Here is a 25,000-nt window from a genome sequence, read left to right as displayed (position 1 = left end):
GAGAGCACCCCTGAACCAATGTTAATAATGACTAATGCTATCACCATGACACGATGATTCTCAATGCTGGCCTCGTTTCACTTTGGTGTAAAGATAGTTTGTGACAGATCCACACAACTGTGTGAGTGTTCCTGAAACCTCGTACTCAATAAAAATGGATTTTTATCTCACTGAGACTAACGCAACATAAAACACTGAAACACAAATCACAGTTCCAGAGAATGCCATGGCTCAGTCTTAGGGTTGATGCCCACTTGGGTAACACCAAACCAGTGGAGGCTGCTGGAGGTAGAAATCGGAGGACGGGCTCATTCTAATGCATGGAATGGAATGAGGAATGGTATCAAACACTTGTGTAATGCCTTCAAACACATTGTAATGCATGGAATGGAATGAGGGATGAGGAATCTCATGCATCACAATGAGCCCGTCCTCCGATTCCTACGTCCACCAGCCTCCCCTGTACCAAACACACTGTCTCGTTGTCTAAAAGTGTGTGCTAGCCTAGTTAACTGAAGGAACACATCATTACCAGGATCTCCATCTTGCAGAGGCAGGCCAGCTCCCTCATGTCTCTGAAGGGCTGCAGCTGGTACTGGTAAAAGTGCGTTGCCACGGTGACCAGGTCCTGATAAGCCTGGTCCTCTTGGTCGTAGATCTGCAGCAACCGGACCAGTCTGTCGGCACCGCCGTGACTCAGCATGATCTGGACCCAGAACACATGATATATAATAATAATAATAATAATAATAATAATAATACACGCCATTTAGCTGACGCTTTTAACCGAAGCGACTTAACATTGCAGTGAGTGCATACATTTTTCAGTACATATGGTCCCAGCGGGAATCGAACCCCCAACCTAAGCGCTGTTAGCGCCATGCTCTACCAACTGGGCCACAGAGGAACATGTGCTGTCACTGACATGGTTGGTATTGATGTTAGGATAAACCACGGTTTAAAGGACCACAGACAGCCTACCGTGCATAGGCCTACACATGAATTCAGTTGCTTTGCCATTTAGTTCATTTTTCATTTGATCATTTCAAAATGTAACATAACCTCATTACTTTGACAGGTTACCTTTAACATGTGACATTAATGACATACATGTAGGCTACATCATGATTTACCGTCAAAGACATTTCCACATTACAAACCAAATGTGATCCTGCGCACTGAGTAAGTCTAACTGTACTGCCAGTTCATTTTATGATCTGTTCCATCCCATTTGAAGATGAGGCAGGAAATCATAAAGTCCAAAGTCGTGATCAGTTTAATGGCTGTTCATTAGTCTAACAGGGGTAGTTCAGGGAGTTAGCGCTCACTGCAAGTGATGAGTCACCATGTAGGCTCTTCAGCCCTGTAACGCACCAGGGGAGGCTGGCGGAGGTAGAAGTCAGAGGACCTTTGAGGCTCACTGTAGTGCATGGAATGGAATGAGGAACGGTACCAAACACACACTCCATGCATTACAATGAGCCCGTCCTCCGACTTCTACCTCCACCCTCCTCCCTGTGATACACCTCGGTTTGGTAGCCAAGGGTGAGTGTCCCAACAGCTTCATAGCACTACAGATCATAGAATAAGAATAGAATAGAATAGAATAGAATAAGGATGGAAGATTACGGTGTGAAGTTTCCAGGAAACAACCTTGTTGGTGTTGATAAACTGTGTTTGAGAGATGGAGGCCTATTATGCCACTTTGAGATGTTGGCCAACATGTAACACTTTACAGAGGATGAGTCAGCTGTTAATTCCACTGGCTCTGTCAACAGATCAGGTGTGTGTGTGTGTGTGTGTGTGTGTGTGTGTGTGTGTGTGTGTGTGTGTGTAAAACAGCAGTGTGAGTCACTGAGTTTGCAGCAGCCTCTCTTGCTCTCTCTCTCAGACACACACACACACACACACACACACACACACACACACACACACACCTCTTTCTCTCTCCCTCTCTCTCACTTCTTCGCCCCCTCCATCCATCCATCCATCTCTCCCTCCTCCTTTACTCCCCCCCCCCCCCCCCCCCCTCATATATTTCTCTCTCGCCCCCTCCTCTCTCTCTAAACCGCCCACTGGTACTGGCCTTTGAGGACTAGCAAGGATGGGTGGGGATTGGGAGCCCACTCTTCTCCCACTCTTTCTCTCTCTCTCTCTCTCTCTCTCTGAGACTAATCCACTGCTCTCAGCACAGCACACCCACAGGATTACAGCACCATAACACAGATAACAGAGGAGGGAGCTGTCCTGTGTCTTTTGAACATTTAGGTATTGCTTTATATTGTAATGTTTTATAATCTGGGCATCCTCTGTGGCTCACCTAAAAATGCACTTGGTTTATTAATAAAATATAGTCTAGATGTGATATCATTATCATAAACTGTCATCGTTAGAAACATAAGGCTGAGATTAGTCTTTATTTGTGGATTTGCAACCCTCACCTCATGGACGATGAGGATAAACAGTACAACTGAAGTAAGTGCCCCACATGAAAGTGAAACTAGTAGAGAAGTGAACGGAGCAGGGTGACATACACTTCCAGGCAACGACATGACCCCCACCCAGCCTGACAGCTGAGCTGAGCCGAGCTAACGTGTCGCTCACCTTTCGCAGGTGGTCCTTCGCTCTTTCCACTTCATCCTGCATCGTTTTGCTCTTGAACTCCAGCATGTTCTCAAAGTACTCCTCCACATCCCGCTCATCCTGTGAGAATAATGAGTCGAGCACTATCTTTCGCCCACAGATATCAATCGCTGTGCTGAAATACTTCTCAAGTTTGCGGCAAGGTGTGTCCAGATCTCTCTCGTCTTCTGGATTTGACGTCCGATTCAGAAATATTAAGTCCCAGATATTACCCTCATCAAAGTCTGACAGGTCCGGAAAATACGGAGCCAGGACATCGCCGACACATGTAAACTGACGATGGACATTTTTTAAATCGTGAACGGAAAACAGTCCAGCCCAGCTTGTCTCCGTGTCCCCCACAGCCAGCTCGCCTTTGCGCTTCTGTCGCTGAAGAGTTCTGTTGTGACAAGTGACAGCGAACTTGGACTCGATGACATTCCATTGTACGATAAATCCGAGCCTAAATGCCTCGTTTTCTTCAAATATGTTACTTTTGATCGCCACCCAACCGTCTAAACTGTCCAAACGCTCATAGTCTATGCTATTCATATTTACTACTCATTTAAAACTTGTGTTTCGATGCTGTGTTTACACCGTCCGCCATTTGTATGACGTAGCCTTCCCTTTACCTTCAACTTTGACCTTTCTAGATCACGTGCTCGGGGAATTCCAGCCTCTTGCCGTTCGCTGCACGGTGTCACCGATGACGAGCAAGTGCACAGAAATAATAACCACAATGTAACAAACACTCAAAGCAAAACAGTAACATAATGACAACAATATCTCAAGCTCATGAATCAGATACAGTGTAACTCTGCTATGGCGACTCCGTGGAGAGTCAGACACATTTAAAACATCCAGTTTGACACTTGAGCTGCCTGCATGTTGAGGGTCCCATCTATATTTATCTCAAACCTTGCTTGTGTGGTTGACTCAAACACGACCAATGGCCGTCTGAAACGACGCTGCTCAAATGGTCACTTGTACTGGAAGAAATACTGAATGATATATCGTCCAGGTAATCTTAACCCTTCTTAATCTTTGTTTTAGGACTGTGATATGAGCAGTGTGCTTAGACCTAGCTGTTTCGTTATTACTTCCAATTCCAACGTAATTAACTAATAACTACCTAAATATGTAGCAATTGAAGGTAAACAGCATGCAGTGATCATAAACAGGGCCAGTGCACTTCAGACCTCTGTTTCAGACCTCTTGGCAGAGGCAGTAGTAAACACACAAACAGCAGGGAGTCGATCGGCACACAGTATAGGACATGGTCTCAATATTAATCCTGACTTTGTCCTCCTGCAGTAAGTCCATCTGTCCATTATGGAGTATGATATGAGAGAAGGGAGGCTGGACATTATCACCGAGGAGGGCCTGAGTGGAGACGAGGAGCCTGAGGGGAACGTCAACAAGACTCTGCCCACCAAGGAGCCCTTTGTCGTGGGGTCTGGAGGAAAAGAGAAGGGTCCGGCCGTCGGCTCCACTTTCCAGCGTTTCTCAGTAGACACCAACGAGTCCCTGAGGTTCGAGGCGTACATGACCTCTGACGAGGAGGAGCCGTCGTCCCCCATGTCCGACGATGTGTTTGACCTTGTGCCAGAGGTAGGGATACTGTAGGAATCACCGGCTCATAATGAACAGAAAATGAAGGCACGTCAGAACACCTTTGACCATGATTGAAGTACTCTAACGTATTTAGCCTTACAGAATCAAACATGCTCTCCAGGATAATAAGATAAAATACATTATTCCCCTTGATTGCTCAAAGTACCGTTGAAAATAATACCATATACGGTAGAGTAGCATGCCCTCAATATACATGCCCTCAGTGTTGCATTATTGTCTCAATTTTCTTTCAGAAGGTCATAAACAAGACCAGGAGCCAGCTGGAGGAGAAGGTTGCTGAGATGGAGAACTTCGCAGGTCATCTGGAGGAGATATTCCTCACTGTGGAGGTAAACATCTTCAAACATACATTCAGTATAACTAGAGGACAGTGTACTCTGCACTCGGTTCAGACATTTTTTTTTATGTAAACCGCCATAAACAGTCATAAAGGGTGAATGCAGAGCTCGGTACAATAGCATCACATCCATGGTAAGCGTGTACATTCTGTACTTTTAACTTTAACATGTTTTATTTTCAGCCAAAAATATATGAAATAAATAAAACAGAAATGTGTGCAGGAGAATTTCGGTCGTCAGGAGCAACACCTGGAGGCGCATTATAACGACGTCCTGCAGACGTTGTCTCAGCGGTACGACGAGAGGGCGGCGAGGCTGGAGGAAGAGAAGAAGGGCAAACTGGAGGCTCTGTACACCCAGCTGCTGGGCTGCGGCAGGACCCTGGACGCCTCCAAGGAGCTCATCGAGGCGGCTCAGGGACTGCACCGCAGCCAGAACAAGCGTCTCTTTCTCCAGGTGTGTATCTGTCATGTGGTTGTCCTACAGTGGTCAACAACCTTGGTCCTGGAGAGCGACAGGAGGTGGAGGCTTTGGTTGGAGCTACTGGACTACTGCGTATTGTAGAATGTAGTTACAAATAACACAATAATCAGGGGAGGCTGGTGGAGGCAGAAATCACGTGGAGGGCTGGTTCATTCAAGTTTCAAGGTTCATGTTTTTTGTTACGTTTCATACACGAGTGCAGGGAGTAAAATTCCTTGGCTCGGTTCCCTGGCAGTGCAGCATACAATACAAATAATACAATAATACAAATAACACAATACGCAGGCTGTGGTTGGGGTGGCTGGGGTCTCTGATGATCCTCCGGGCTTTGCTGACACATTGTTTGTTGTAAATGTCCTGAATGGAGGGAAACTCACATTCACTGATGCGCTCAGCTGACCGCACCACCTTCTGCAGCGCCTTGCAGTTGAGGGCGGTGCAGTTGCCGTGCCAGGCAGTGATGCATCCCGTCAGGATGCTCTCAGTAGTTCCCCTGTCGAAGGTCTGCAGGATCTTGGGCCCCATGCCAACCTTCCTCAGCCGCCTGAGGTGAAAGAGGCGCTGCTGTGCCTTTTTCACCACCTGATTGGTGTGCTCGTCCCAGGTGAGGTCGTCAGAGATATGGACGCCAAGTCATTGTAATACCTGGAATATTTGATACCATTTCTCATTCCGTTCCATGCATAACAATGAGCCCGTCCTCCGATTTCAACCTCCACCAGCCTCCCCTAATACACATGGAACTGTATCTGTGCAATGACATACAAAGTGTGACCAAATAAAATGGCCTGAGAAACACCATTTATTCAATATTGCTTGTAATATATATATTGTTTTATTATTTTGAACTCTGTGAAATGGATATCTGCTCCACATTCAAAGTACATTTTGCTGTTGCAACGTGCAGGGTTTGTCATTCTCTTAACATCAAGGCACACTGTGGAAATTGAATATTTTCTGAATTCTTTGTTGACAGGCAGTTATGCCCACCCTGAAGAGGTAAAGAGAGCGTAGCAGAACCTGTCTAGCATGGCATGGTACTGCTGTGACTGACTCTTGTTGTGCCCCTAATGAATAATGACAGCCTGAATCCACGCATGTCATATTTGGATGCATCTGTTTCTGTTTCTATCATCTTTGATCAACGAAAATATGGGACGTCAATGGATGTTTGTGAATCTGCTCTGTGATTCATGGCTGGTTTTGAATAGCACGACACAAGCTAGCTGTATTGTGCTTCTTATTTGCGATGCGCTGTTGTGTGACCCAACAACCCAATTCGCGTGTCTCTCCAAACAGAATGAAGGAGTTTGCTAAAGAAGAGGTGGACCTCACGCTGTCTACCTCCCTGGAGTTTGACACGCCCCTCGCGGACATGTCGGACGTCAAAACCATGATGGACTCCATCAACATCGTACCAGGTCTGATGTGGTTATTACCCCAACATCCGAAAGAAATCATTCCTGACTTCATACGTCCATATAAAAACAGGTCGGGGGTGGGGGGGGTTTATGCTTCCATAAATAGTGATTGCTTAGAGACAAATTACTTCAATGTTGAGCGATTTCCTTTCTTGAATGTTTGAAAGGGTTTGACCAAGCCCATTCTGACACTGTTGCTGTCGCTAACTGAAATAAAAGGAGACACTCACTGTGACAGCTGTCTGTGATTCACCGTCAGATATGAATCACCCCTGTGCTTTTGTTTGTTCAGGAACACTCATCACAAGGCCACATACTCCAAAGTCTATGTTTCCTGAACATACTGTATTTGCTGCAGCAATATGCACTTAAGATTCTTTTGTGTCTCAAACCTGCCCATCAGGAGTGTTCACCATGTATGTCATGATCATAAAAATCAATGACTCATAAATGAAATAGAGAAATGCTGTTTTGTCACTGTTGCCCACAAACTAAAACCTCTTAAATCTGTACTGTAGAGCAGACAGTTTAGTAAATCACAAACTTACTGTGATTATGGATGTAATGTGATTATGAATGTGAGACTGTGATTATGGATGTAATGTGATTATGATTGTGATGTGATATGGATGTGATTATGGATGTGAGACTGGTTCTGGATGTAATGCGATTCTTGATGTAATGTGATTATGGATGTGAGACTGTGATTCCGGATGTCATGTGATTATGATTGTGTGTATGTGATCGCAGCCCCGTCGGCCCCCGTCGTCAACCCCCAGATCCCGGACTCTGCGTCGCGTACGTCCCTGCGCGTGTGCTGGAGCCTGTTCTCTGACGACACGGTCGAGTACTACGAGCTGTACTACAGACCCGTGCCCGAGGACACCCCTGCAGAGAGCGCCTCAGGACCCCATGGTAACCGCTGGGATGACAGCATTCATATTTCACACCAAATATTTCACACATCCTGGGGTGTTAAGACACAGGTCTCAAACCTGCCCAAAGTGAAGTGAGTCAAACAGCATCTGTTAAATAGCACCCAAATTGAATTGTGCTAACCAGGTTGGATCAATGCTGTGAGTGTGAACCAAGCCGGTGGTGTCGTATCTCTGACATGTCAGCCGTGCTTGCTGTCTCCTCCCCAGTGACTATGGTGAAGGTGAAGGAGACCCACTGCACTGTGGGAGACCTGCTGCCCAACGCCCAGTATGAGTTCTGGGTGACAGCTACCAACACGACCGGCATCAGCCCAGCCAGCGAGAAGGCTGTTTACATGACAGGTGATACCCCACTCAGCCCAGCCAGAATACTGTCTCTATATGACAGGTAACACTCAGAAACGCCATTTTAGGTTTTGACTTTGAGGCAATGAAACTGTGACAGCTTTCACAAATGTGCCATGGTCCTAGCTTGGCTGTCCATCCGCTGAGTCTGCATAGAGTTCCCATTACACGGCTATTATCTTTCCAGCCATTTCAATATGGCCAGAGTGGCCTATGAAGGGCAGAGGGATGGGAGAACATTCTAGAATGACACCCAGCCCCTGTTCTCTCTCCCCGCAGTCCCCTCTCCCCCGGTGATCAGACAGAGGGAGTGCACCAGCTGCCCTGAGGCTGCTCTGATTCGCTGGGAGTCAGGAAACACCAACCCAGTGGACTCCTACACCGTGGAGCTGAGTGAGATGGGCATGGACGGAGGACAGAGCGGAGTCACTGAGTAAGAAGCAAACTCACACACACACACGAGACTCACACATGCTGCCAGGCACACACACACACACACACACACACGCATGGACACACACACAAGCACCCACACACGCATGGACACACACACACACAAGCACCCACACACGCATGCTGGCAGGCATACACGCACACTCGCAGGCACACACACACACACACACACACACACACACAGAGAGCAGGGTCACTGAATTTCGTCACTGAGTGTGGACATACTGCTCTGGCGAGGCCCTAGGTGTGTGGCGTGAGAAACCCCACTTTACCATGGCAACAGGAACATTGTACTTGTTCCCCCAGTGCGACCGGAGTGAGTTGTCCCTGATGTCCCATACGAAAGAACCCAGAAAACCTGAGTCCCATGATATTAATATCCCTGCCAGCATCATCCATTAACAAGCCTTTTGTACCAACTCCACACCACACCACAAACGAGCCTCTGTTTGCACTTCTGGGGGACTTTTTGAATTCTCAGGATCGCATAGCTGCTGACTCAGGCCGCTAGTCCTCAGACCGATATGTCCTAGAATAGCTATTCTTAGCTTTGGCCCCGCCAGCGGTGTTAGTCTTAGTAGGAATACTGTCCCATCAGTGGGGTGTGTGTGTGTGTGTGTGTGTGTGTGTGACTGAATTGAAGAGGAATTGATGGCCGACATCCCATGTGCTTATGGCCCAGGTCCGTTGTGGCCATCCCCACCTGTGAGAGTCTGATTCAGCTGCAGTCTGGAAGGCGTTACCTCATCTCTGTCAGGGCTGTGAATATCGGAGGTCCCAGTGAGAGGAGTGAAACGTTTACGGTCTCTACAACTGGTGAGAGGTGATACCGTGCTGAACGCCATGGTTTACTCAACTACAGGATGTTTGCATGACCTGGCCTCACCTGTCTGTGTGTGCTTTACCTGTGTGTGTGTGTGTGTGTGTGTGTGTGTATATGTGTGTGTGTGTGTGTGTGCATGTGTGTGTGTGTGTGTGTGTGTGTGTGTGTGTGTGTGTGTGTGTGTGTGTGTGTGTGTGTGTGTGTGTGTGTGTGTGTGTGTGTGTAGGTACGTTCTTCCATCTACTGGAGGATACGGCCCACCCCTGCCTGTCCATCTCTGAGGATGGCTTCACCATGTTCTATGGAGATGAGGAGCTGTCACTCAGCGCCATGAACTTTAATGACAACACCTTCGCCAGGTAAGGCATGCCAATCACAGGGTTAAAACCAACACCTTCGCCAGGTAAGGCATGCCAATCACAGGGTTGAAACCAACACCGTCGCCAGGTAAGGCATGCCAACTTCAGGCATTCAAACCTGCTAAACAAGATTACTGCACATTGGATAATAATCCTGGGATTACTGTGATGTTTGTTGTGTAGATGTGTGGCTGTCCTGGGAGACCTGATCCCAGTGCGAGGCAGACATTACTGGGAGGTGGAGGTAGAGGAGGGGACAGAGTTCAGGATTGGCGTGGCCTATGAGGACACCCAGAGGAACTCGTACCTGGGAGGTAACGCCACGTCCTGGTGTATGAGACACGTCCTCACACCGTCCAGGTAAGAACCAAGCAGCCCAAATGGTGTGGTTTGTAGATTTGTTTCCTAGCATTGTGATTGTGTCTGTCCTGGCTGTTGTTGCGGTGTTTTATATGTGTCTGTCCATTGTGTTAACTCCTGTCTGTGGATTGTAGAGGCTATAGGCACTATGTGTGTCATCTAAATATCTGACAGACAGTGGGGTTGAGAAACAGCGTTCTACGGGTCTGTGTCTTCAATTGAGCTTGTGTTGGTATTCTCTAAGAAAAATGTATGCTTATCCACCCAGGGACTGCCACACAATATATGAAAACTAGGCCAACGCAGGATATTTTTAGTCGTTAAAAAAAAAAAAAAATCTTCCCTGCCTAAGCAAAAATTGTTGTGCATCGTGCATTCAAGCCTTATTGGGAGCAGTTAGACTATATTGTCTCCTTGCGAAAAAAAATCCCATAGAATAGAATATCATCACCGTATAGCAGTTGCCATAGCAACTCTATTTTTGGCACAAAGCAGGACAGTTGGATTGTCACTTCGGTGGATCATCTTTCACCAAGGGATCTCACACCATTCTACTGTGTGAATGCGCTTTAATGTTCACAGTGTGACACACCGTCTCCCCACTGTGCTGTATTGTGTGTGCCTACGCAGAGCCAGACAATACACAACTCTAATCCACCGTAGGCCTAAAGCCTGTACAGTCCTGTGTTTGGCACAGCATTGGGCATCTATACGTCTACACCTTCCAGAATGTATTAGAGCCTAGTGCTGACAACACCAGAGCAGAGTGGATTTGATTCCTGCATGAGACCACTTATATTAATACCGTGTATTAACTGCAAATAGCTTTTTAAGTGTCTGCTGAATTATATTATCTCTCTGAACTCTCCCCTTAAGGCACAAGTATGAGTTCTTGCACAACGGTTGGAGTCCAGACATCAGGATCACGATGAACCCTGTGAGGATAGGGGTGGCACTGGACTACGAGAGTGGGACTCTGTCCTTCTTCAACGTGGAGCTGGATCAGCACCTCCATACCTTCCACTGCCACTTCCAACACTACGTCCTCCCCTGCTTCGCTCTAGACAACCCTGGAGAGCTCACCGTACACAACAGCATAGAGGCTCCCGAGTACATCACCCTGGTCTGAAGTCACGGCACCGACTATTGCATTTGTTTACACTTCTATTACTAATCTCATAACAAGGCCCAAACGGAGCCTGTGGGGAATGATGTTTGCATATCAGTGCCTTCAGTGTTGTCTACGGATACAAATCAATACAACTGTTGTTTTTAATAATCTTCTGGGGCCTCGTCATCATAGATCCCGACTGGCCCGACCCATAATTGACTATAGTTGGACCGGGCCCATCAGTAGTAGCCTACCGTGACTATTTTCTATTTTTGTTTCCTATAAATGTATGAACAGGATAACAAAAGACAAAAAGGATTTTTTCAAATCTTTTATTACAGTATTCCATGGGAACAGGTTTACACCATTTTCCAAAATAAGAAAAAGTTCCACTGAAAGTTACAATATACACAATGATCAGTCATTGGTGCAAAGCAAGTGATGAGAACACGAAGGGCAGGGCTCATTCAATGAACAGCAGTATGCTTTTAAACATTTTCAAATTAAAAGTGACCTTTTCATCAAAACTGTCTTATAATAGTAATTACATTGTAAAATTCCTTTCCTGTTGGAGGGGCAGTGGGGGTCAGTCTGAGCTATGACAGAAGCAGCCGTAGGTGTAAATGGTAGAGCTAGACTTTGGCCGAAAGTGGACTTGATACTTTGGGGGGGGAGGGGAAGGGGGTGGGGGGAGGGGATTATGAGTTAGCCGTCTTACTGCTCCGTGTCCTCTCCTCCTCTTCGTCGGAGGAGTCCCCCCCTCCGTAGGGCACGAGCCCTGACGCATCTGCCGCCTTCCTCTTCTTCACACACACCTCCGCCGGCACACCTGCGAAGGCACAAAAACAGAGAGACAGAGAAAGAAAAAGTAGAGCAAGAAAGCAAGAGAGGGGGGACAAGGAGAGGGGGGGGAGAGAGAGAGAGAAAGAAAAAGAAAGAAAGAGTGCAAAACAAACAAACCAAAAAAAAAAAAAACACCATTGAGGAGCCCCCATGTTAGCGGTGGTTTTTGAGTTGGTTTTGATCCACAGCCAGGGGAGAACACATCCATAACAGTCAGGTCCAGGGACACATGTAAAAGAGAGAAGACAAGGGGGAAGACAAAGAACATGTACAGGAAGAGAGAGTTAGTGGGCTCTGCTACCCAGGGGGATCGAACACAGGTCTCCAATACTCTGAGGGGAGAAGCCGTTTTATATAACAGTGTCTGATCGTTCAGGTCCACAGGAGAGTGTGTGTGTGTGTGTGTGAGAGAGAGACTGCAGGCCAGTGCCACAGGGAGTGGAGGAGGGAGATGCGTACCCATTGGGGTGGGGGTGCTGGGCAGACAGGGTGGGCTCGCTGGCACGGTCACAGTCTCTCTGGTTCTCTTGCGTGCCACGGGGGCCAAGGCCACAAAGGGAGGGGGTGGTGGGGGCATCAACATCCTGGGGACAGAAGAGGACGGAGGTGATGGAAGCAATGGTAGAAATGCAGTTGAAATCTGCTAAACCTTGGGTCACCATCGCTGCAATTTTCTGGGAAACATGAAGACATTCGCAAACCTTTCTGCTCCTTTTCCCTCATCCACACTGGGGGCCGGAGGTGGAGACTCCTCTCTGGCTTTGGCCTCAGGTGAGCTGCAGTCAGGCTGAGAGGAGACAGACAGACCATTAGGCCTCAGAGTACTCAATATACAGAGTGGCCTGGGAGCCTTAAAGGCCCTGTTTCACCCCCTCATTGAGAACAACATTTGACAGGTGAAAGTAAGGGTTCTCCAGGGGTAAATTCAATATCCCTTCAACAGTTGGGAGAAAAACCCAACCAAATAGAGCACTCAGTGCAGGTTATTGTTGGTTGAAGGTTTCTATAAACATTGGTTTGAATTGTGAGTAGGTGCAGAGCACTCTTAACCTGTCACTGGAGGCCAGGAGGTTCACGCTACTGTTTACTCTGGGAGGTGGGTATCGGTGACAACCACACACTTCAATAGTGTCACCTTCTTATACCTCCAACGTCACTGGCTTCCACCCCTTCAGGTTGAACCTGTGGCTCACCTGATAGGCCTGCTCATCCTCAGACTCCTCCTGGAAGCGGCGTTTGGGACTCCCCGTCTGTGGAGGGCTGCCGGAGGAGCCGTCGGTCTCTGTGACATCACTGCTCCCAGGGTCCTTAGAGACAGTGGGAGAACATTGTGATACACTCTGGGCTTCTGTAGAAAGCCACCTCTTTCTAAATGACTAACCGGCAGCTTGAAAAACAAACAAACAAAAAAAAACTGAAACTAGTTGCCAAAAGACATCGTAAACAGTTATATCATATGGTTAAGCTAACCATTATTTAGGCTACAGCTTAGGAACAGAATTCAGAGTACAGGTGAGAGACGTCTTTTTTTAGCTTTCTTAGGTTGACCGACGAGGCATTCTCTCAGACCAGACCATCCGTGTGCCTGCGGAACACGTACCTGCATCAGGTAGGGTTGTGGTTTCCTAGGACACACAGGATACTGAACCATTGCCTGAGAAGATTGAGGGGTTGTCGACAGGTTAGAATGACTTGGGTGACCATTTGCACTACTCCAATAACCACTGGCTCCTGGGTACGCCGAGCAGCCTCCTGCGTACCCATTTGCTGGGTAGTTATACCAGGACCCCTGGCTAGAGTAATTGCTATTAGGTGGATATCCATGTGCTGGGTATGCTGAAATGAAAGTATAGGAGATGGAGTTAATATCACGTCTCACACAAGGCAAACGCACAGGGTTTGAACCCCTGACTTGAATATTCCAAACTGTCCTGTCACTAAAGATGACAGAGGGGGATTAATTACAGCGGCTAGTGTCTACGACTCAGAGACTGGTCTGGTATTTTGCTGGTGTTATTTATACTTTCCTGCAAAAGCACATTTTATTGCACCGGTGTACAAAATGTGCTGCAAATAGTTGCATTGGTTGTACGAAATGTGTAGAAGAAATTGATTTGATTCAGAAGGCCTCAGAGAGAGAGAACACTCACGTTGAGTAGAGCCGGTGGTCGTGTAGATGGACATCATGCGCGAGTGCTCAGCCCTCACCTGGTGAACAGGAGGACAGTATGAGGAGCCAGATAAGTCACTAGGGTTACATTCAATGGCCACTTAACAGTCCAACTAAACAGAGCACTCTGTAGATTAATTTTTGCTTGAAAGATTCAATAAATATTGGTTTGAATTGTGAGTAGGTGCAGAGCACTCTTAACCTGTCACTGGAGGCCAGGAGGTTCACGCTACTGTTTACTCTGGGAGGTGGGTATCGGTGACAACCACACACTTCAATAGTGTCACCTTCTTATACCTCCAACAAGCTCGGTCACTACCGGGAAAGTTCACCACTTCACATGCAGCGGGAGAGATAAAAGTATCGACTTACAGTTTCCAGCAGACTTTCAGTGAGTTTCTTTGCTGATTCCAATCCAGTCGAGTTTGGGTGGCTACAAAACAGATTTAACTATTTAAAATGCGATAAAAATGTCCCAGCCCTAGCTAGGAATAATCTTTACAAGAATTGACTTTACAAGACCTGCAGATGGTACATCAAACTTTGAGCACTGCAGTAGCCGTCTACCTGAAATAGCTGGTGTGGGGTACACATAATATATGCCATTTAGCGGACACTTTTATCCAAAGCGACTTACAAAAAGAACCACTTTACTTTTTTACTCTACTATTTATACTGCAATTGTCTCATGTCTGTTGTCTTGTGCCCCCAACAATCGTCACTGTCCAACCGTCTCACTTATCTTAAACTGTCACTTATTGTCTGGTCCTACCTCATTGCACTACTGCGTATTTGTATTGTATGCTGCATTGTCAAGGAACCAAGCCAAGAATTTTACTCCCTGCACTCGTGTATGAGACGTAACAAACAAACTTGAACTGAACTGAACTTGAACATTGCAGTGAGTGCTTACATTTCAGTATACATGGTCCCAGCAGGAATCAAACCCACAACCTAAGCGTTGTTAGCACCACGCTCTACCAACTGGGCCACAGAGGACCACGTACGTGTGATAGCGCAACTCTGCTACCACCGTACATCCTCAAGGTGCTGGTGGATGAGGTGAGGGGAAAAGCGAGCTACGTGCTAAATGCACTCATCATCACCTGATGTAGACGTAGAGTGGCTCAAAGGACTCCCGTCGTGACGCCTGTTCAATGTAGCCGGAGGTCTTCCCCCTGAGGAAGACCCTGGCCCCGGTCTCTGTCTGGATGTGGCCCAGGTACGTGCCCCCCGGGCCCTCCACTTTCTCATTCACATTGAAGGAGGGCAGCGCCTGGTCCAGACCCACAAAGATCTTTGTGTGCACAAAACTCTGCGAGAAGACATGGGAGGTGTGAGTCAATCAGCAGATACTTCTGGGTCGATGAAGTCAATTCAACAGGTTTCTAAAACCAAGTATTACGTTAGTAACATTCAATTGTACTTGGTTAACCTATACGACGAGGGGCATTGTGAGCAGCAGCAGTAACCCTGGCCTTGGCCTGGAGACCGGGGTTGTTCTCTCTGCTGTTTTACTCTGGGAGGTCGGTATCAGCGAAGGCCACATGGTCTCAATTGGCCTCACCTTCATTAACCTCCAGCAGTGGACGTGTGACACGGGAGACCAGAGGCCTCTACTCACCCCAGAGTGAGGAGCTGCGGGTCTGTGTCCCTGAGGGTGGTTGTGGCTGGGCGTCCGTGGTCCGTGGGGGGACCCCGCGGGCCTCTGGGGCTGGGGATAGAGTGTGAGGGGGGGCATGATGGGCATTTGCTGCCGTCCCAACGCTGCCGCCATCCGCAACACATCCTCTGAGATGATCTCCTTTATCCGCATCACAGCCTCTGACATCACAAGGAAGAGAATGTTGTTGTGAAGCAGTCATAGTAAGATAGAGAAGAAAATACTGAGACCAACACCAAAGTCCAAATCAAGATGTTACTTACTATTGACCTCTTCTTGACTCTTTCCCTGGACGTGCAAATACAAAGGCCTTTCTCTAAATAAAGAAAATAAATTAGAACACGACATGGCTAGCTCAGGAAAGATCCAATACAAGCACAGTAACAACTGAATACATACACTCCTTTGCCATGACACTTGTCCACAACAGACATGTAGTGGCCCTTGGTGGAGACTACAGCCCCGCTGAACTGGCGAATCTATATTTAAAAAAACAACAACCAAAAACTAGTCAGACACGGCTTTGAATGAGTAAACAAAACTGATTTCAATGACATTATGCTCAAGCGGTTTTACCCACTGGTGGTCCTCTGTGGCTCAGTTGGTAAAGCCTGGCATTAACAACGCTTAGGTTGTGGGTTTGATTCCCGCTGGGACCATATATACTGAAATGTATGCACCTCACTGCAATGTAAGTCGCTTTGGATAAAAGCGTCAGCTAAATGGCATATTATTATTACTGAAACTCCAAATGCTTTTACCTCCTCCTGTATTTTGCCTTTAGTGAGCAGGTTCCGAGAGTTTATGGGTACGTCGTTGATGTCCACCTCGGTGACCACTGTTTCATCAGCAGTGCTGGACACGGCAAGACAAGGAGGAATCTGAGGGAGATGGTATTGATCGCTATAAGTTTAACCGATTCAATAAACAGACTATTTAAAACACCAGCCAACCATCCATTAGGGTGACACATTAAATATAACTGAGCACCTTTGAAAGTAGAGGCGGAGGAACCTTCAGCTTTCCCTTTGCCATCAACATGGCGTTAATTTTGGCGGCCATGGCAGCAGCCATCTCCACACCCCCCTGAGGTGCTTGCTTGTCCGCAGGCCCCGGGTGTTGAGCTGACGGCGGGGTGGTAGTGACCCCTGTGCACGTGGTAGGAGCCGTCGCCACCGATGAGGCGAGAGGGTGGGATGTGTTCCCCACAAAACCCTGCGGCACATCTACCCTCGATTTGGGCTGGGCAGGCTGATCCCATCTGCTGCTGGTTAGGCACCTGTGGACACATGGTGCAAGGAAATAAGAACACAATTCAATTCATGTGGAGTGTGGTGCATGTAGGTCCAGGGTTGTATACCACTAGCCTACATCCTACGATCAATCCCCTTGCTGTCTCACACACAGCTCTACAAGCTTGCAAAAAAAGTGTGCCAGGAGTCTGGACGCCATGATGCGTGGCTAGGGTGAGAGAGACTGGTCAACCACACTGCCCCTGATATGGATAGCCTCAATGTATTAGGAGACGACTGGTCTACTTTAGTTGTGTTCGTAGGGTCAGTAGGCCTCGGCACTCTGGAAGCCTTTTGGCCTGTTCTAGCCCTTACAAATAACTTCTCTAGGAGGGTTGTATCGGCGGGAAACCATGACTTGAGAGAGACCGCTTTCTTGACCCTCCACTGTACAGTTACTAACGTCACCGACAAGCGAAATTGACTGACGTTAACAAAAAAAATGATGGTATGTTGTTAAGTTAACGATAGCGTTACCATTTTGCTAGCTAACGTTAGCACCGGTATAATTCTAGTCTGAAGTAAATAAGAGAATGTGGCTAGCTAGCTAACGTTAAGACGTGAACATTGTAACGTTAACTAACTAGATACCTGAGCCAAATTATATTTAGCTACTGTGTGGATCTCTTTTTTGAAAAAAAAAAAGCTTTAGGTGGCTAGTTAACGTTAGCTAGCCACACAGTTAGTGTCTAAAAGCGAGCGACGAAAGCCGAAAACATGTTTACTGACACACCATCGTTGGCATACATAGCTATCTAAATACAACTAGTAACTTACGGTGTTTGCCCTGTCATCCCCGAAGACATAGCACAAGTCAATTCGCTAAAGAATCTGTGTCCTAATGCACGCAGCTAGCACACTAGCATTCGTCCGGGATCTGGTCGGAGGATAACGGCGTAATCGTAAAGGCGGTTTCCGCCGTTGTCGTACAAAGGCCCTCGTCGCGCTCTTATGTAACCGGTTCTCACCTAACGCGAGAGCCGAGCCCCACGCAGCAGACCTCCACAGCGCTGGCCCTGACCTGCGAGGAAGCGGACCAGAGATAATAAAACAGGCCCGTCTCTGGAAACACTCGACCAAACACATTCAACATGCCCCTTTGTCTTTACCTTATTTTAAGGTAGTCTACTTCTAATAAAAGAAGAGTTTTCCCCGCATATTATCAGTGTGGCGGTTCATGTTCTTATCTAGACCTGGCCCTACTCAGCAGTTGAAGCATGAACCACAAACATTTTCAATACATATTTACATATTTCAAAAAAATATATAAACATGAAAGCAAAGAAATTACTTTACTTACTTTACTTGCGCTGTGTTTGTTTGACAGACAAACACAGCACAACTGGAACAAAATCTGAGTGCAAAACAAAGTGCACAGATGGATGAGAGTTGTCCTCTTCAATTTGTGCCATTTTGACCCATTTCTGTGTTGAGTTGCCTGGGGCCAGCTCCTGATTCATCCAAGTCAAACACCACATGCAGGCTGCCCGAGAACACGGCACAGATGATTTTCAGCGTAACCATTTCTGACTGGGGCAAACAGAGAGCGACTGCTTTAGCAGGGTGCCAAGGGTTTGCACAACTGTCCAATTTCTCCTATAACTAAACACATTCAGAATGATGGTTGTGTTGTCACTTGGGATAAGGCAATGATGGTGAATTTGATCCCAATACATAAATACATGGCATACCCAATACATGGCATCACATTCATTGTCATTGCTAAGTGACAAACAACCTTCCTGTTTACATTGTGATGAGGCTGTTGTGTGTGTGTACTGTACCGATACGTGTCTGTACTTCAAATGTCTTGCCATCTGCTATTTCAATCTATTGTGGTACGTGTATAATTAAGGCGTCTCTTACAAGAGGATTCATTGACTCTATCCACCCCATTAAGAATGTTTGACCTACCCTACATATTTTGTACAGATTAATTTAAAAGTATGTACATCAGTAAACAAAACTAACTAACTTCGGGGTATTATTGTATTTCCTCACCCAACCTGCAGCCTACTCCTATCGCCAGCAGAGTACACCACCGCTGCAGTCATTAAGGCAAGGCTGGGAAGTGTGAATGGTGATACTGCACACTGTTTCCAACTGTCATCCATGATCCCAGGGACCAGAAGTAACCACAGAATGTCTATTGATAAATGATTGAGATCTATATTTGTCTTTCTCTCTCGCACACACACTCTCTCTCTCTCTCTCTCTCTCTCTCTCACACACACACACACACACACACACACACTCACAGAATGAGGTGTAACAAATGTAGAGATATATAGTATACTGTAGATACATACAGTACATCATGTGCATTCCAGCTGTGAAAATGAGCAATGTTGTTTTGTTTGTAACAGCAGGCTGTCTTCATCGGCAACGGGTGACAAGTGAGATCTCTCTGCCATACGAGATGAAAGCATTTCATTTCATGTGTGTATGCGAGTGAGACAGAGAGTAACGGGATCATTACTGAAAACATGGTGCAAAATAGTCATTGTCATTATTTTATTTTCCATTGAATAATTTCTAATTTTTTCATTTTTCGGTGCCTTCAGACCAGAAGTAGTAGTGAATCAGAAGGAACAAACAAATCCCCTGATTGAGTGTACAATTCTGTCTTACAGAGAGAAACAAAGAAACCGCGGTTGGTACTTCATCAACCGACGTTTGCTTATGTGTTATGGCATTTTTATATACTGTTTAAATAAGAAATAATCTTAATAAGCAACATTTTTTTTAAACATGTATTAGTATCCTAATCTGTAACCAACCTTGGGTAGAACAGTTTCCCCTTGGTGGTCTGTCTGCGCATATAAGGGTCTTGGACAAATGGCCAATATAGAACGATGTGTGTCAAAATTAAAGCAAGCTGGTTTCTAGGAGACTGGTTAAAGACAGTGATAGACAATTGTGTAATCCACACCCCTCGTTAAAGCATCAATGTCTCTGTATACATGACTGAAATGCCCCTCCACTGACTAAACATTTCACAGGTATCCAGATAGCTAATGGTTGTTCTCATTGCTGTCACTCCAGTGTAAAATTCATAGTCTATAAAAATATTGAGATTTACTTGAACATAACTTTTGGACTATGTTATTAAAAACTCCAGATGTCCTTTGCAGTTGCACAGTGGGATGTACTGTATAAATACTGTATAAAATAAGGCAGTCTTTTTCAGTAGGATAAACCAGATACAAAAATTTCTGGGAGAAAAAATCTTTCAAGTCCAAAATGTTTTCACAGATTTCTGCTGTTATCGGATGTCGTGCGGTTTACAGCGTTAAACCAGGAGTTGCACGTAAGGGATTGCTGCAACGATGAACACACAAACTCGCAGAAGTGATCAACAACAACACAGCTTATTCTCCATTCAACATCCAATCCATGAGCAAATCACTGAGACTTAGACATTTCCATTGTTGTTTACAGTGCAATACAAAGGTGTTCATTGAAACGGGTACTGTACTTGCAATAAGAAAATAAAAATGTTTATAATGTTAATGTTTCATATGGATAATAATCATGGACAAGACTCGTAGAGTTATAGTACTTCATGTTAATCAGCTTTGGCTTTTCTTTCTTTTTTTACTTTGTTCTTATTTATTCATCAGCTAATTAATTCATTTATGTATTTATTCATTTTTAGTATAGAAAATATGGAACATCTAAAACAAAATAAATATACCAAATTGTCTGTAATTATACCTATGATCAATATGTTAAAGTTTGTGTCTCTCACCAGTGGCCTAAGTAAAGTTCCACACCCTGAACACCCATGAAAACACCCCCACCTGTGTGTCTCGTAGGACAGCCTGGTGTCGCCACAGATTTTCCTAGCCAGGACTAGTGGACGTGCTTCTGAAGGACAAACAAACAATGAAAATACAGCAAGAAAAAAGGGTGGAGTGTAGTTCTGTGATGTGGCCTCTGGGGGCGCGAGAGAGTAATCCGGTCTTTGCCATCACTGCCAGGTGAAGGTCTGATGCGGGTTTCACACGGTCTGATGTGGATTTGACGACACTGCATCATTGTGATCTCTCCACCGTCTGATCCTGGGTTTCTCTCTGAAGGACCCAGACCAGACAACCTCTCAAGATCCAGTCAGTGTCTCTCTGTAGCTCCACCAGTGAACCAGCAGAGCTCTAGACAGTAACATGTGCTCCTCTGACAGAGAGGGGGGGGGGAGGGGGGGGGGGACCCGTGTGTTTACTAGAGGATGGATGGATGGATGCTTCATCAGGCTGGCTCTGAGGAGAGTCTATCAGTCACGGTGGTCACCTGACCGGCTGCACCGCCAATGCCTAACAGGCACTAGTAGTTTATAAGGATGCTTTGTGTACGTCCGTCTGTCCGTCCGTCCGTCCGTCCGTCTGTCTGTATGTCCGTTCTCAGTTTTACGCTGACTGCTTTTCAAAATCAGGAGCCTGGCGTTGCTGCAGCTTGTCCGTCCGTCAGTCAGTGTTGCCCTGCTGTCTGCCTGCGTGGACAGACGTGTGGACGCTGGGTGTGCTACAGAAGCAGGAGTGTGAAGGCTTGGGAGGCCGCGGGCGACTGGGCTGAGCTGGGCTGGGCTGGGCTTGGCTGGGCTGGCAGGGAGAGAGAGACACCCCAGCAGGGAGAGGAGAGGAGGAGGAGGGCCAGGGAGAGGCCCGGGGCCCAGGGCTGACCAGACCACACAGCAGACGCCTACTCCGGAGGAGGACGCAGGCTGTGGAGCTTCCGGTCGTCCAGGCCTTTCCAGTACTTGAAGTTGTTGTCCAGGTGCTGCATGAGGTTGGGCAGGTCAGCGAACGCTGGAGAGAGACACAACACAGAGTGTGTCAGGAGAGTTGGGTTTTAGGTTTGTCGTCAGCAGCAGTCACAGACACATACATTAAGTACAGACACAGACCTATACTACAGTACAGACACAAAACACAAGACACATTCTATTGTAAAGACACAAACACATACTGCAGTACACACAGAGACACACTCTACAGACCAGTGAGAGCTGATGGCTACAGTGTGTTACATGTGCCCCCCAAACACACAGAAGCCACTCTTACCGTCCCAGGCATCGAACATGTCCGTGATGAAGTAGTCTATGAAGGAGATCTGGGACTTGGGGATGCTGCAGGTGTTCCTGTCAAACACAGGCATGACCACGGGCAGGCTCTGCCTCTTCTCCTCGTCCGTCTACATCGGGAGAGAAACACACGCGCACAATAGTGCATTCTAAATACTGTGCATAGGTAACTCTGCTAGACGTACTGTTTAAACCACACACACGATGGTGCATACTAAACACATAGGTAACTCTACCGGACATACTGTTCTCTCTCTCTCTCTCTCTCTCTCTCTCACACACACACACACACACACACACACACACACACACACACACACACACGTAACTCTATGAGGCATACTGTTCAACCCCCCACACACACACACACACACACACACACACACGATTGTGCATTCTAAATGCATAGCAAACACAACCACGAGGCTGTTTTACTCTATCCACGTTCCAAATTGCTGCATCATGTTCGTCTACCCTCATTACCTGTGCAAAGTATTCCTCCGAGATGCGTCCGGCCCATTCTATACACAGCTCCAGCGGCCTGCACGGATTGGAGATGTCTGCACACTTGATCAGCATGCGCTTGACAAGGATGCGGTTCTCGGGAGACGTCAGGATGCCTTTGACGGATTCCTCGTCTCCGTTTCCCTGAGACCAAAGAGAGACCAGACCGTGAGCACGGGAACGCACACCAAAGTTTCTGTTTGATTCTTAACTGTGTTAGACAGCTCCTCTGTGCCCAGGAACCACAGAACAACCTTGAAGACAACTCGAGCGTCGCAACTTTGCGCCTCAAGAACAGAATTGACACGACTGTCAGGAGGTTTTGGATGGCAGCTGTTGTGGGGGAGCACATGCAGGCAAATTCTAATGATTAAATCTTAAAAAAGGAAGATGCGTCGTCTGAGTTCATGAACTCGGTAGATCTCAAAAGTTTTAACTGAGTTAGTGAATTTGTGTGTGTGTGGGGGGGGGGGGGGGGGGGGGGAGTATTTTTCTGAGACAAATCTAGTAGTTTTCAACATAGAAAACTTGAGGAAAAAAAAGTGAGCGAGCATTCCGATCATTTTCCTTAAAAAGGCCTGTGATCCTTTAAAATGGCTGTGCAGTGCATTCCACATGGGGATGAGAAAGATGGTACCAGCCTGTAAAATTCTCCCCTCACACAGAAGTCTGGGCTCAGGGCTAAGATAGGCCACGACTCCCCTCAACCAGAATCCTCTCTTTCTGACAAACATCAATGTTAGCTCTCACTGCTGTATCTAAGTGACGGCGCCTGACATGGACAGATTTCCGTCTGTTTTGTACTTTCTATGTTGTTATATGACCGTAGATTTCTGGTCAGCAGGAGCCCTAGATGCAAATACACTTCAAGGCCATACTGTTGGTGCAACATACAAGATATACCAGTGGAGGCTGTTGGAGGTAGAAATTGGAGGACAGGCTCATTGTAACGCACGCAATGGAATAAGGAATTGTATTAAACACGTGTGTTTGTATGCCCATGCATTACAATGAGCCCGTCCTCCGATTTCTACCTCCAACAGCCTTCCTCTGAGATGTACTGTACATGAACCCTGAAAAAAAAAAAAAAAAAAACATCTAATAAAATCATGAACACAAACATGTTTCAAGCACAGCTTTGTTTTGTCCATGTTCCTGTTCTTTCCATCTCACCCCATTCTCCTCCAGGGCAGCAATTGGCTTGTTGATGCTGTTGACAAACTTGTTGACATGCTCAAAGTGTTTGGTCATCTCAGTCGCTAGCACCATGTCAATGATGGCCTGACGCAGAGTACGGTACTCATTCCTAGAGAGAGAGAGAGAGAGAGAGAGAGAGAGAGAGACAGAGAGAGAGAGTGTGTGTGAGAGAGAGAGAGAGAAAAGGAGAGAGAGAGAGAGAGAGAGAGAGAGATAGAGAGAGAGAACAAGCAAGAGAAAAGGAGAGAGAGAGAGAGAGAGAGAGAGAAAGAGAGAGAGATATGTGGATAGATGGATAGAATACGATGGATAGATGGAACGATAGACAGATAGAATAAGAAAAAAAGAAAAAGAGAGAGAGAGAGAGAGGGGGGGGGGGGGTGAAAATGGGGTAAATATGATGAAAGTCCCTCTGGACAGTTTTAGCCTTCTGACTGCAGTGACAGTGTGGATGAATGGAGTCATTGTTCACCTTCCCCCCTCACAGGGAACTGGCGCATGTGAGCCATTCTGCTCTGGGACTGAAATCACATTACTGCCCTGCCTCCGTCACACACACACGCACACACACACGCATGCACACACGCACGCACCGCCCCAGAAACACGGACATGCACACACAAAGCCTATAGTCTTTAGACAGTAGGCGAATTGCAGTAATTGCATTGATAAATTGCATTGAGCTAAAGAGGTTTTCTGAAACACAGACAAACTGCTCAGGCACAAGGACGGACAGACAGACCAGACTGACTAACCGACAGACAGACAGACCAAACAGCCCAGACAAACACAGCCCAGACAGACAGACCAGACAGCCCAGACAGACACAGCCCAGACAGACAGACAGCCCAGACAGACAGACAGACCAGACAGCCCAGACAGACACAGCCCACACAGACAGACAGCCCAGACAGCCAGACACAGCCCAGACAGACACAGCCCAGACAGACAGACAGACAGCCAGCCCAAACAGCCCAGACAGCCAGACAGACAGACCAGACAGCCTAGACAGACACAGCCCAGACAGACAGACAGCCAGCCCAAACAGCCCAGACAGACAGACAGCCAGCCCAGACAGACAGACAGACAGATAGATAGACAGCCCAGACAGACAGCCCAAACAGAGAGACAGACAGACAGACAGCCCAGACAGACAGACAGCCCAGACAGACAGACAGCCCAGACAGACAGACAGACAGACAGATAGATAGACCATACCTCTCCATGTTCTTGAAGATGTTGCACTTGTCGTCTCTGGTGGTGATCTGGAAGGCCAGCGCGGCGTGGTGGCTCTCCAGCACCGCCGTGTCGTTGTACAGGATGGCCAGCTCACTTCCTGCGTTGCACAGGAAGCTGTTGGTGC

At 46.9% G+C, this 25,000-nt stretch overlaps 4 protein-coding genes across 5 annotated transcripts in view; 1 reads left to right on the top strand and 3 right to left on the bottom strand.

The window, feature by feature from the left end:
- The window catches only part of whamm (WASP homolog associated with actin, golgi membranes and microtubules), an 11,336-nt gene extending 8,103 nt beyond the window's left edge, over window positions 1-3,233 (bottom strand). For both annotated transcript variants that reach the window (XM_083691194.1, XM_083691195.1), the window contains exons 1-2: window positions 2,605-3,233; window positions 533-706 (exon numbers count right to left, since the gene is read on the bottom strand). In XM_083691194.1, the coding sequence (XP_083547320.1) occupies window positions 533-706; window positions 2,605-3,174 (744 nt within the window). In that variant the 5' untranslated portion in view covers window positions 3,175-3,233. The remainder of the gene's footprint in view (window positions 1-532; window positions 707-2,604) is intronic.
- Window positions 3,234-3,573: 340 nt separating this feature from the next.
- fsd2 (fibronectin type III and SPRY domain containing 2) lies at window positions 3,574-10,906 on the top strand (the record flags this gene model as incomplete). The annotated part of the gene is made up of 13 exons (XM_083690835.1): window positions 3,574-3,643; window positions 3,937-4,233; window positions 4,491-4,586; window positions 4,818-5,051; window positions 6,055-6,077; window positions 6,378-6,499; window positions 7,250-7,414; window positions 7,645-7,779; window positions 8,062-8,215; window positions 8,918-9,051; window positions 9,285-9,417; window positions 9,601-9,777; window positions 10,654-10,906. Exons 2-13 carry the CDS (start codon window positions 3,955-3,957, stop codon window positions 10,904-10,906), a joined length of 1,905 nt encoding a protein of 634 aa, XP_083546961.1. The 5' UTR covers window positions 3,574-3,643; window positions 3,937-3,954.
- Window positions 10,907-10,941: 35 nt separating this feature from the next.
- On the bottom strand, window positions 10,942-17,745 carry LOC310819630 (KH homology domain-containing protein 4-like). The gene is made up of 14 exons (XM_083690949.1): window positions 17,634-17,745; window positions 16,555-16,843; window positions 16,326-16,445; window positions 15,964-16,043; window positions 15,828-15,880; window positions 15,526-15,725; window positions 15,008-15,216; window positions 14,274-14,334; window positions 13,882-13,939; window positions 13,332-13,567; window positions 12,925-13,038; window positions 12,433-12,518; window positions 12,191-12,315; window positions 10,942-11,717 (listed from the first exon to the last, which is right to left on the bottom strand). The coding sequence occupies exons 1-14, from the start codon at window positions 17,660-17,662 to the stop codon at window positions 11,587-11,589; spliced, it is 1,791 nt and encodes a 596-aa protein (XP_083547075.1). The 5' UTR covers window positions 17,663-17,745; the 3' UTR covers window positions 10,942-11,586.
- A 1,611-nt stretch (window positions 17,746-19,356) lies between these two features.
- The window catches only part of pde8a (phosphodiesterase 8A), a 41,273-nt gene continuing 35,629 nt past the window's right edge, over window positions 19,357-25,000 (bottom strand). Inside the window, exons 18-22 of the mRNA XM_083691547.1 lie at window positions 24,856-25,000; window positions 23,614-23,746; window positions 22,420-22,584; window positions 21,917-22,046; window positions 19,357-21,661 (exon numbers count right to left, since the gene is read on the bottom strand). The exon at window positions 24,856-25,000 is cut by the window's right edge and continues 73 nt beyond it. Coding sequence (XP_083547673.1) covers window positions 21,555-21,661; window positions 21,917-22,046; window positions 22,420-22,584; window positions 23,614-23,746; window positions 24,856-25,000 — 680 coding nt within the window. The 3' untranslated portion in view covers window positions 19,357-21,554. The remainder of the gene's footprint in view (window positions 21,662-21,916; window positions 22,047-22,419; window positions 22,585-23,613; window positions 23,747-24,855) is intronic.

The sequence above is a fragment of the Argentina silus genome (genome assembly GCF_951799395.1).
Source record: "Argentina silus genome assembly, chromosome: 19".
Classification (NCBI taxonomy): Eukaryota; Metazoa; Chordata; class Actinopteri; order Argentiniformes; family Argentinidae; genus Argentina; species Argentina silus.
This window is presented reverse-complemented; position numbering and strand designations above follow the sequence as displayed.

Bases quoted from the DNA above. Each gene is read 5' to 3' on its own strand.
- LOC310819630 (XM_083690949.1), bottom strand. From the start codon at position 17,662: ATGTCTTCGGGGATGACAGGGCAAACACC. The intron at 15,217-15,525 runs GTGAGTAGAGGC...GTCTTCTCGCAG, and splicing joins CCGCAGCTCCTCACTCTGGG to AGTTTTGTGCACACAAAGAT. The intron at 14,335-15,007 runs GTGATGATGAGT...TCTGTTTTGTAG, and splicing joins CCACTCTACGTCTACATCAG to CCACCCAAACTCGACTGGAT.